This window comes from Candoia aspera, chromosome 8 (genome assembly GCF_035149785.1).
Source record: "Candoia aspera isolate rCanAsp1 chromosome 8, rCanAsp1.hap2, whole genome shotgun sequence".
NCBI lineage: Eukaryota > Metazoa > Chordata > Lepidosauria > Squamata > Boidae > Candoia > Candoia aspera.
In genome coordinates, this window is record NC_086160.1 from 33088689 (window position 1) to 33102106 (window position 13418).

A 13418-nucleotide genomic window follows, 5' to 3' on the forward strand; every position below is an offset into this window, starting at 1 on the left:
TAGATGGTTCTTGCAGCTAATGTCAATTTCTTAATTCTCACTGAAGTGCATTAAGCTATTCATTCAAGCTGCTTAGTCTTTCCTAAGAGGAAAGTTATAAGCAGTGTCAGATTTGGATAAGTCCTGAATATAATTAAGTACCCAAACTACTGTACACTTTTCCACTATTTTCTGGGCATGAGAGAAAGTTCTTATAAGAAAAGGCTAAGGTTTTTGTGTACGCATTTAATATTTCCAATATTTAATAGAATTTTATTCAATATATATTTTCAATAATACTGTTGTACTCTGTAACATTTCATTTTGGTTTTTGGAAAATAGGACACTGAATTGTCACAAGATGACCATTTAAGATTATTGCAGATTAATAATGTTGCAGCACTTGTGCATTTATGTTTCATGGCTTTTCCCTGATAAAGAGTTTCATTTTGGTTAGTAGTATACATTCTGGGTTTGAAAATCTTAGCTTCTAACACCAAATTACAATTTCTACAGCTGAACATAGAGAACTTGATTACTAAAAGAGATCAAGTTTGTGTTTTTAAATTTGCAAGATTTCAAGGATTATTGAGATACAGATTATAGACTGCACATGGAAATATTATAGCTTGGGCTTGATATTTGGATGCAGTGAAACTAAAGAACCATTAAAGGGCTGCAGTGCCCATCAACAGTTTTGAATGTGGGTAGTATAGGTAGCTCACACAGAGAGAAGTAAAGAGGAACCACTTCTCTGAAAATGGGACTTTCTGTTTATTTAAACCCAATGCTTGGTCTCCCCTCCTCTAGGCAGTATTTTTACTTATAGGAAACATTAGTCATTTGCTCTCAAGAAAGGACAGAATACAGTATATTTTCCATTCTTTGTTGTTGTTTATTCGTTTAGTCGCTTCTGACTCTTCGTGACTTCATGGACCAGCCCACGCCAGAGCTTCCTGTCGGTCGTCAACACCACCAGCTCCCCCAGGGACGAGTCCGTCACCTCTAGAATATCATCCATCCATCTTGCCCTTAGTCGGCCCCTCTTCCTTTTGCCTTCCACTCTCCCTAGCATCAGCATCTTCTCCAGGGTGTCCTGTCTTCTCATTATGTGGCCAAAGTATTTCAGTTTTGCCTTTAATATCATTCCCTCAAGTGAGCAGTCTGGCTTTATTTCCTGGAGGATGGACTGGTTGGATCTTCTTGCAGTCCAAGGCACTCTCAGAATATTCCTCCAACACCACAGTTCAAAAGAATCGATCTTCCTTCGCTCAGCCTTCCTTATGGTCCAGCTCTCGCAGCCATATGTTACTACAGGGAACACCATTGCTTTAACTATGCAGGCCTTTGTTGTCAGTGTGATGTCTCTGCTCTTAACTATTTTATCGAGATTTGTCATTGCACTTCTTCCAAGGATTAAGCGTCTTCTGATTTCCTGACTGCAGTCAGCATCTGCAGTAATCTTTGCACCTAGGAATACAAAGTCTTTCACTGCTTCTACATTTTCTCCCTCTATTTGCCAGTTATCAATCAAGCTGGTTGCCATAATCTTGGTTTTTTTGAGGTTTAGCTGCAAACCAGCTTTTGCACTTTCTTCTTTCACCTTCATCATAAGGCTCCTCAGTTCCTCTTCACTTTCAGCCATCAAAGTGGTATCATCTGCATATCTGAGATTGTTAATGTTTCTTCCAGAGATTTTAACTCCAGCCTTGGATTCCTCAAGGCCAGCTTGTCGCATGATGTGTTCTGCATACAAGTTGAATAGGTAGGGTGAGAGTATACAGCCCTGCCGTACTCCTTTCCCAATCTTAAACCAGTCTGTTGTTCCGTGGTCTGTTCTTACTGTTGCTACTTGGTCGTTATACAGATTCTTCAGGAGGCATACAAGATGACTTGGTATTCCCATACCACTAAGAACTTGCCACAATTTGTTATGGTCCACACAGTCAAAGGCTTTAGAATAGTCAATAAAACAGAAATAGATGTTTTTCTGAAACTCCCTGGCTTTTTCCATTATCCAGCGGATATTGGCAATTTGGTCTCTAGTTCCTCTGCCTTTTCTAAACCCAGCTTGTACATCTGGCAATTCTCGCTCCATGAACTGCTGAAGTCTACCTTGCAGGATCTTGAGCATTACCTTACTGGCATGTGAAATGAGTGCCACTGTTCAATAGTTTGAACATTCTTTAGTGTTTCCCTTTTTTGGTATGGGGATATAAGTTGATTTTTTCCAGTCTGATGGCCATTCTTGTGTTTTCCAAATTTGCTGGCATATAGCATGCATTACCTTGACAGCATCATCTTGCAAGATTTTGAACAGTTCAGCTGGGATGCCGTCGTCTCCTGTTGCCTTGTTATTAGCAATGCTTCTTAAGGCCCACTCAACCTCACTCTTCAGGATGTCTGGCTCTAGCTCACCGACCACACCGTCAAAGCTATCCCCGATATTGTTATCCTTCCTATACAGGTTTTCTGTATATTCTTGCCACCTTTTCTTGATCTCTTCTTCTTCTGTTAGGTCCTTGCCATCTTTGTTTTTGATCATAGCCATTTTTGCCTGGAATTTACCTCCAATGTTTCTAATTTTCTGGAAGAGGTCTCTTGTCCTTCCTATTCTATTGTCTTCTTCCACTTCCACGCATTGCTTGTTTAAAAATAATTCCTTATCTCTTCTGGCTAACCTCTGGAATTTTGCATTTAATTGGGCATATCTCCCCCTATCACTGTTGCCTTTTGCTTTCCTTCTTTCTTGGGCTATTTCTAGTGTCTCAGCAGACAGCCATTTTGCCTTCTTGGTTTTCTCTTTCTTTGGGATGTATTTTGTTGCCGCCTCCTGAACAATGCTGCCAACTTCTGTCCAGAGTTTTTCCGGGACCCTATCTACTAAGTCCAGTCCCTTAAATCTATTCTTCACCTCCACTGCATATTCCTTAGGAATATTAGTGAGCTCATATCTAGCTGATCTGTGGGTCTTCCCTAATCTCTTTAGTCTGATCCTAAATCGTGCAAGAAGAAGTTCGTGATCTGAACTACAGTCAGCTCCAGGCCTTGTTTTTACCGACTGTACAGATGTCCGCCACCTTTGGCTGCAAAGGATGTAATCAATCTGATTTCGGTGTTGTCCATCTGGTGAAGTCCAGGTATAAAGCCGTCTCTTAGGTTGTTGGAAGAGAGTGTTTGTTATGCAGAGTGAATTGTCTTGGCAAAATTCTATCAGCCTGTGTCCTGCTTCGTTTTGTTCTCCCAGGCCATACTTACCTGTAATTCGAGGTGTCATTTGACTGCCCACCTTAGCATTCCAGTCTCCTGTGATGAAAATAATATCTCTTTTAGGCGTGTTGTCCAGTAGGTGCTGCAGATCCTCATAGAACTGCTCTACTTCAGCTTCTTCAGCATTTGTGGTTGGGGCGTATATTTGGATCACTGTGATGTTAGATGGCTTGCCCTGAATTCGAATTGAGATCATTCTGTCGTTTTTTGGGTTGTATCCAAGCGCTGCTTTAGCCACTTTACTATTAATTATGAAGGCTACTCCATTTCTTCTGTGGTCCTCTTGTCCGCAGTAGTAGATCTGGTGGTCATTTGATGTGAAGTGGCCCATTCCAGTCCATTTCAGTTCACTGACACCCAGAATGTCTATCTTTAATCTTGACATCTCACCAATAACCACATCCAATTTGCCCTGGCTCATAGATCTTACATTCCGGGTTCCAATGGTGTGTTGATCCTTAGAACATCGGATTCGCCGTTCACCACCAGCACCGTCGGCCGCTAGCCGTCCTTTCGGCTTTGAGCTAGCTGCGTCATCACGTCTGGGGCTAGTTGAGCTCATCCTCTGTTCCTCCCCAGTAGCATTTTCCATTCTATCCTATACTAAATGATTTTGCATTGTTGCTGGATATAAAATAGGTTTTTCCTTTAAGTATGTGTATGTGCATGTTCCAATATTGTGAGTATTGCACAAAAAACAGAGGATCCACTATAGAATGGACTCTAGGGGCCATTATAGACTGAATTTGAATGATACTCTCAAATTGGTATGTAACACCTAACATAGGCTTGTTAATTGTGAAAAGTTAGTGGACCAGTAATTTAGATTCTAAGAAAAAAAAAAAAAAAAGGATAGATACACCACATTGAAGGAAGAGAGTTACAAACTGATCAAATATAAAGTTATATTTATTGAGTTATGATAAGTAAAATCAAGACTTCTTCCAATGAAGCTTCACTTCTGATACTTCATGTCTACATCTATGTAACGTTTTTGCTCTAAATTGTATTATTCTGGATTTTTTAAACTTCATAGTCTAGTCTACAGCCTGCTATTTCCTGGTGTTCTCCAATTCAGCTCTACTTAGTTTTGTATATACGCAATAAGGGTATTAATACTTATAATCAAGGTGACCTCTAATATCAAGCTGCATGTCATGCTTCTCCGTGTAAGCTGCTAAGAAACATGAGCAGATTGATTGAATTACATACTTTGTCCTACTTGTAGGCTTTACATAGGCATTTAACTGGATACTTTGGGAACAATCTAGAAAAAATATGCCTCTTTTTATTTTAGGCTTAGTTAGTTTATTTTTGTAGCTTTATCACATCTGTTTCCCTGAAAGTCATTTCAAAATGGTAAACCAAATCAACAATATTTAAAACCCCCAAAGTAATAAGCTTATTAAAAGCATTAGTTAAGCATAAAAGCCAAAATACATTTTAGTTCCAATAAGTCATTTTTTTTACAAACCAACTAAAACAATAATATTGAGACCTAACAAATCTTAAGGTTAACAGAGAATCATGCATCATCGTCCTACATTCACTGGTGTCACATGATCTGATACCATTTTCAAAGGCCAGAAGTAGGTTGGAATCCATTACTGTTAACTCATTTCCATATATCTAAATTTTGTTCCATACCAGTGAAGTCAATAAATATCAGAAAAGTATGTGCCTGTTCAAGTCTTGATCAAAATAATAATAATAATAATAATAATAATAATAATAATAATAATAATAATATCATCATGCCAACAGCATTTAAGAACACAACATTTGCAAAATGAAACCAGTGGATATAAAGCTGTTTATTCATATGATTTAAGACTGTGTATAGCCTAAAGATTTACTAAATAAGGTGAAAGGCTAAAGATTTACTAAATAAGATGAATGCAACATAATTTTGGGACATGACATAATTCAAGGATGTTCCCTTAGAACACATTTGATTTATTTAGGCTTCCCTTTCTTTTTCTGCACTTATAGGTAAAAGCAAAAGGGCAATATGCTTCATTTCTGGAAGAATGCATTAATGCATGCATGCATGCATGTTCAATTGTCCATGATAATAACCCAAACCAACCTAAATACCCCAGAACAAAAACAGAATACAAAACTGACTTCTTAATAAACAACATGATGAAACTTAAAACTGTTAATTCAGTGGCAAATATTATTCAGTAAAGGTCCTCCAGAAAATACAGTTTTCATCACTTCCTGGAAGGACATTATCAAAGAGGCTAAACTCCCTTCCATAGGAAAGGGGTTCCAAAGTATCAATGCCATAACTTAACAATGTTTTCTGGCCTTAGCCCACCTCACCTCACTAAAATGAGATGGCAGCTTTTCCCAGGAATTTGTCCTGAATATGCAGTACTACACAAAGCTTTATAAGCCATTTAGTACTTTCAGTTCTCCTGGAAACCTATTGGCAGCCAAGGCAGATCCTGTAAAATAAGTGGGTCTGTGCCAGGGTGAGTTGCCCTGATGGACATGGATTTGTGTAATAGTCTTAAATGGATATTTTAGTGTACCAACATCAGGCTCAGTGTCACTTAAACACTGGATGCAGGCTTGTCTGCCTATATTTGAAAATATACAAAAGGCAGGGGTATTAAATGGTAGAGGAAGAGGTTTTTGGACATGGATAGAATTATTTCTGAATAGAGTGGCCTGGAAATAGTTTGAGCATCAAGGAACATGGTGAAAGGAAAATCTGCAGTTAATGACCCAGTAGGAACAAGCAGGGGCAAGGGAATGATCTGCTGAGCAGATTGGCTGGTGAAAAGACTGCATTTTTGGAACAGTGGTGAAGATAGCCTGAGAAAGGTGCCAGAATCCTAGAAGTTCAGGAAAGAGTTATTTTTCCCTATTTACATTTGTCCCCAAGCTAGAAGTAAGTCCAGAAGTGAAAATAGTGAGAGAAGCTGCATGCACCAGAGAGGGAAGGAGTGAAACATAAAAGAGACTCTAAAAGACTGTTTCTGTGTAGAACTGTATATGTATAGTTAGCCAGGTCCATTGTAAATATGCAAAGAATATGTACCTAAAAGCACCACAACAATAAGCACTGTAATGTAGAGAAGAATAACATGTGTGTCTGGAATGTTCTCATCCCTCTTTCTCATCCTCTGACATTTTGAACCAGCTGCCATTTTGGGGTGGTCTTCAAAAGTAGCATTATCCTCTGCTGCCCATCACTACAAAAAAGCAAAATTCTAAATGAAGGAGAGGAATTTGCACAATTTCACTATTGTTGTTGTTTATTCGTTTAGTCGCTTCCGACTCTTCGTGACTTCATGGACCAGCCCACGCCAGAGCTTCCTGTCGGTCGTCAACACCCCCAGCTCCCCCAGGGACAAGTCCGTCACCTCTAGAATATCATCCATCCATCTTGCCCTTGGTCGGCCCCTCTTCCTTTTGCCCTCCACTCTCCCTAGCATCAGCATCTTCTCCAGGGTGTCCTGTCTTCTCATTATGTGGCCAAAGTATTTCAGTTTTGCCTTTAATATCATTCCCTCAAGTGAGCAGTCTGGCTTTATTTCTTGGAGGATGGACTGGTTTGATCTTCTTGCAGTCCAAGGCACTCTCAGAATTTTCCTCCAACACCACAGTTCAAAAGCATTAAGCAATTGAAAAATATTATAGCAAGAGATCTGTGCTAGTCTGCATGTGAGACAGATTAGAAGTACTTAATCAATTAACAGTTATAATGTGTTAAAACCCAGTGTGTTTATTAAGGCCATGTGAGATTGCCTGAAACCTTTTGATGTACTGTATATCAATTCAACAGTTTCTGAGGGAAAGAAGATCGCCAAAGATGGAATGATAACTTTAAGAGATCTCTCTACTCTGTCCTAAAGGGAAAGATTCTGCTAGCCTTGAGAAATTGCCAGCTAAGTTTTATCTTCAGCTTAGCTGGCAATTGATTGATTAATACTAAGACAAATGTCCTTGTAGCTACAAATATAACAATAGCTTAAAAAGGGACACTGATTTTGGAAGAAGTATTACTTTCAGAGAGGAACATAGTTAATTGCTGTATGGCAGAACACTTAGAATCATAAAATGATTTACTGTTGTCACTATAATTCTTGAAGCTTTCAACTATTTATTTTGTTTTCTATACATTCATTATTTTTAATATCATTTTGTGTGGTCTGGACCCTGTTGAAGCATACAACACCCAACAGATAAAGAGTTAAATGCATTTAGAGGTGGGTCTGAACAACTTGTCACACTATACAATATATAAGTCATCTCCATCCACAGCTCAAAAAATGAATATTCTAGTCTGACTGGGACCATGAATATTCTGGAGGGTGAAACATAGTCCTATGGCAAAATGCAGTCAATATCTACTGAATCAGGTTTGTATGGCTTGTATGTTTTGAAGGCCTTATGAATTAAACATGGTTTAATTCTGGTATAATTTATAATAAAGAGATTATAAACTCTTACACTTAATTGTCCTTCTTAGACAAATTCAGTAGAAGGGATAATGTTCTTGAGGTAATTGTGATCACCTCTTCTTCTTTTTCTTAAGGATTTTGGAGACGATGGGTCCCTATATATTACTAAGATTACCACAACTCACATGGGAAATTATAGCTGCTATGCAGATGGCTATGATAACATCTATCAGACTCATATTCTTCAAGTGAATGGTAAGAAAAAATGTTATTTTTGTTAAGTTGTGGAGTGAACTTCAAATTTAATATGAAAGACTGGGTTTCTTAATTGCAATCTGGAAAAAAGAGACATGGATAGTAAGTTTTGATTAATAATTTCTATTAACAACTTGCAGAAAATAGACTTATTTAGCACATGTAGCATTCTTAAAAAAATTATACTTACTGAAAAAAGAAAGGAAGAGTGCACAGTTTATTTACTACGTTCCTTGAGTTCTTAATACAGTAAGCAATATCCTTTCTTAATATACCATCTGTAGAATTATCGGTATTTATGAAAAAGAGTGGCTTTGGATAATAACTTAATCTTCTGATTCCATAGCCCATGAATAATCTGTTTCTGGCTGTGATGGGTTTTTATAACACAACAAGCTTAATCCATTAAAAACATCCTCTATTAAAGAAAAATGGAACTTAAGATGAGCAATGAAGGCTATTGAAACTTAAAAGCACCGGATACCTTCTCTTCTGTTAAGGCTAATGTTTAGATTAGAATTTGAAGATCTTTCCCAGAAGATAAAATTATCTAATTTGCATATTAGTTTCCTAGATAAAATGATCAGAATCACTGTAATTTCCTATAAAGGCAGGAAGCAATCAAGAGTCATTAGATACTTTGGAATTTGATAATCTAAAGGAATGCTAAGAAGAGGATGTCATTACCTGTCCTTAGATCAAAGAAGCAAACTCATTTACCTTTTTGTATGCCACCCAAATAGTTGTTGATGAAAAAAGTGTGAAAAATAATACAAAGGTAAGCAGGTTGCAATTTACAGTGTTATCATTTATTAATTATTTGGTTTAATATTTTTCTGAAAAACACTTTGCATATTGAAGATTTTTTAAAAAGATTTATATATCAAGCTAAAAGGGACCACAAGAGGAAGATCAGTGATTTTTTCAGATAAAGGTGATTAAATGGGTTGAGTTTGTAATTTAGCCATTCTGCCTCTGAAGCCAGACAAGTACTGTAAGTCAGTACTTATTCCAATCAAAATGATTAATTAATGTAATGACATTTATGTAATAGAAGAGTCAGTAGAAGATTAATGAGTTAATAAAGTTAAGTTGATCTTTAATATCTAGTATGGTATACTTTTAAAATGACTAGATTGGATTGTAAGCACTGTCAGTATATATATCTTTTGATTCATATGAATCAGCAACCATTTTTATGATTTTGAATACTAATATTTTGTCATTCATTGTTACCTTTTTTTTCTATATTTTCCCCTCTGTATTGTAACTTTATATTCTCTTGTATCTCAGTGTAGGTTACAGTAGGTATTTATATTTTTATGATGAATCAAAATATTGAATGAAATATTAACTTTTCAGCAGGAATATATGTGAGCAATAATAAGATACATGAGAGATAAAAAGTGTAAATTTAATTTCATTAAATATTAACATTAACTCTGATTAAAACAAAAACAAAAAGTGCAGAAATGTCATATTTACCCAGAACTCTCCACTAGCTTCCATATACATAGAGGGTAATGGTAATGATAAGAGATAATGCAAAGGTAAACTATAAAGAGGTTTTCTCATTGATTTCTTCTCACTACAGGCTTTGCTTATCACTTCATCATATTGACATACAAAAGAAAGGCAGATAGAATCAACATGACTCCTTGCATCAAGAACATTGATATGTGGTATTTCTTATATTCTGGTACTAAATTGGAATTAATCCAACCAGGCAGTTTATAGCCTCCAAGCCAGCCTTTCTCAACCTTTTGACCCTGGAGGAAGCCTTGAAATATTTTTCAGGCCCCAGGGAACCCCTGCACATTCAGGATCAAATATAGGCCAGAAGTTACAAAATTATTTTATTTGTTTCATGTGTAATCCTGCATATATGCATTAGCAGTGTTCTTAAACTAAAAATAAAGAATGAAACTTACCTCCTTAATGTGAAGTTGCCCAAATTTGAAATATCTTTTTTAATAAATCATTAGGATCAGATGTGGGAGAGCGAACCCACTTGTCTCTTCCCCGGTCTTCTAGAAAATGAAATGGTCAGCAAAACCACTGAGGAGTTTTGGAGATCTTGCAGTCTTGGCTAATTTGGTTTGCTAATGGATGTCCAGTTACTTGAAATCTTCCAAAATCCTGTAACCCAGTCTAGAAAAGACATTAACCAGATTTTTTTTTCTAGGCTTGGTAGTCTGTAATACATCAGCACAGTGATAAAGCTGAACACCAGAAAAATTACACCCCTCTCCCATCATTCAATGGTCATAATTTTGATATTTAAAAAATATTGGGTTTATTCTGTCGATTAAAAAAAATGTAATAAATGATAAATATACTTAAATAGCATATAAATATTCTGTGTAAATATGTGAATCATGAAGTAATATTCACTTTTACAATATTTATTGTTGCCCATAAATGTATCAATTTTTATGTAATAATTTGATTTTTCTCAGAGATTTAAAAATTGGTATATTTACATCTACAAAAGAAAAAAAAACTCCTTTGGAATAACTATTCCCAGATATTTAAAATAAAGTAAGTCACAATTAACCTCTCTTCCCAAGATAAAGATGTTGAGCCTATAGAAATTAAATGAGACTTATTCCAATTAACTGAATAACCTGATAAATAAAGCACTGCACTATATCAGCACTATATCACCATATACCAACTATGTTTAGTATAGAAACAGAGAATTGTGAAGTTGGAAGGGACCACAATGATCACCTAGTCCAACCCTCTGCAATATGCAGGAAAACCATTTGAATTGTTCTTGAGAGGTTGATGTACAGCTTGTTCTTAAAATCTTTTAAAGATGCACAACTCACAAGTTCTTTGGCTAGAATGTTCTAGTATATAGACAATAACTCTCATCAATCAAATATATATCACCATATAGTAACAACTTTCTAACATAGTAGTAACATCATTTCTAATAGGTGGGTAAGCAGGCAGCCCAGGTCCACTATTCATAGTAAATGTTCCTCAGAATAGAATGTCTTCATCATCTTATAAAAGGGTTCCCATATCTTAGGAGGTAAGGTGTTCCATAATGTGTTGTCCTTTGTCTAATAAAACAGGGCAAGCATCATGTTAAATATATTAGGACTTAAAAGACATCTTTAATAAATTCCATGATACATTTTCATAGATGAAGAGGTAATTCAATTTGTAATAACCCTAGCAAAGGAAGTAAAGTAGTGCATGTTGATATAAGTAATAAAAAAGGAGAAAATTCGTATTTTACTAGACTTGTTTAAGAAATTTCCACTGTATTGCATAAGGAAACTTTGACATCCAATTTTCTAGATGGCATCCTCATTAAAGGATTCACTTTTACAAAAAAAAAAAAAAAGGAACAAGTGTTTTAAGATTTTTTTTTTCTCTTACAAATACATATTCTGCAGATGTATTATTTGGTGTGGATTTATGGCACTCATTGATACACACACACACACACACAGTGTTATTACATGCTTATGCTTCATGTAAAAGTAAAAATTATTGTGGAAACAATAAAAATAATAACTATCAACACGACTAATCACACAGGAAACAATCAACAGAGATATGTCAGAATGTCCAACTTATCAGCCAGATAAATAATTTACCTCCCCAAAAAGCAAAGCAAAATCCATCTATATGACCATCCCACCAGTAGCTCCCGCCCTTTGGAGCATCCTTCCCCAGAGGTGAGACAGGGCCCCTCGCTCCTGGACTTTTGAAAAAGATTAAAGACCTGGTTTTGCCAGCAGGCTTGGAATGGGAGCGGGAACAGCCATACCTGGGGATGGTTAGCACCCTACAGTGACTTCTGATGGACCTATTATACTCACGGTCTGATAAAGAACTCTTGGCCATCTAGATCCAATCTCATTCTACTTTCATTGTACTTACTGCATTTATAACTGTTCTGGTTTTAATTGTAAACTGCCCAGAGTCCCTCCTTGGGAGGGAGATGGGTGGTGATAAAGTTTGATGAATAAATAAAATAAGTGCATAAACATACTTAACCAATTAACCTCACTTCACCAAATCACCTGCACTGCTGATGATACCTAGTAAGGAATGAAATGTCTGCAACCCAAATACCGAGCTCAGAGAACTGAGTGATGCAAACATTCAAAAGTTAAACAAGAAAACATGGATGGATGGGAATTAAGGAACTTTTGAGCACAAGATGACCTGCATCAGAAGTATCTAAAGCTTTTATGAATGACAGTGGCAAGTTATTTCCCTTTATATGTTTGAAAAGGAATAGTCAGTGAATCATATAAAGCAAAGATATTGGGAGTGAGAAAAAATATTTAGAAAATTACTAACATCTAGGCTAAAATAATTACAACAAGGTAATTTTATCTCTACAGTTAAGAATAACTAAGATAAAATAATTCTGACTCAAAAAATAAATGTGTTTCAAATTTTTACTCATTATTTTATAATACTGAATGTAATCAGGCAGGGAAGGGGAATAATTTTTTATAATATATATCTCTTTCTAAGATTACACATGACAATTCTTTCTTTCTTAGAAATACTAGATTCCATTAAATCTATGTAAACAGGAAAAATCTCCCAGTCTGGGTAGTTATCACAATGACTGGTACAGGACATAATAATTTTCATATTCTTCAGAAATGTACTGTTGTCAGGACTATTGTATCAGGTCTGCAAAAATACAGATGATACTTACCTAGGAGCACAGTTAAAGCAGCAAAGAAATGCAGAAGCTCTAATAATCCTTCACTAGAGTAAAGGACAGATTTTAACCCTTCCATGTAAAGAGAGTTTAAGTTAATTCCTGATTAGATCAATAATCTATCTGATATTCTAAAGTAAAAAACAAATAATTGTTTCATCCAATAAGTAAAGTATGTCTTACTTTCTGAAGATAATCAAAGATAATGAAAGATTAGTTCCTGCATCTTAATTCAGAAATTATGTATTTTAATACTTTCATTTGATCTGATTTCAGATTAGGATTTATTAAATATTGTAAGCAGACTACCACTCCACTGTTCTTAAATTTGGTAACAGAGGATTGTGTTTGCAAAAAAAGAACAACATAAAACCATTAATTTAAATTCTATGCATATCAGCTTCCCATCTCCCAAACTATTAATTTCCTTTGTTGGAATTCTTCAATTAATAATCCTTCAGTGTATTTTTCAATATAAATTGTCCACAGTCATTCAATATGATTGACACCTAAAATATGTTTTTCCTCCATTCTTGTACATAGAATTCAGGGGAGAACAGTATAACAGAACTGAACCTAACCATAAAAAGAATATATACAGTACAAATTAAGTATTAAAATATAAAGGAACACTATACTATAAGAAAAAAATAAAATAAAATGAGTCATGCTGCTAAAGATATTGATTTCCTAAAGTTATAAAACACATGTTGGTGAATTTAGTATTTTACATTCTGTAAAATACTAAATTTTACATTAGTAAATGTACTAATTTATTCTCATGTATACTG

General features: G+C 35.6%; 1 protein-coding gene across 1 annotated transcript in view; it reads left to right on the forward strand.

The window, feature by feature from the left end:
- FSTL5 (follistatin like 5) overlaps nucleotides 1-13418 on the forward strand; it is a 392971-nt gene that overhangs the window by 303722 nt on the left and 75831 nt on the right. The window contains exon 8 of the mRNA XM_063310578.1: nucleotides 7802-7922. Within this exon, the coding sequence (XP_063166648.1) occupies nucleotides 7802-7922 (121 nt within the window). The remainder of the gene's footprint in view (nucleotides 1-7801; nucleotides 7923-13418) is intronic.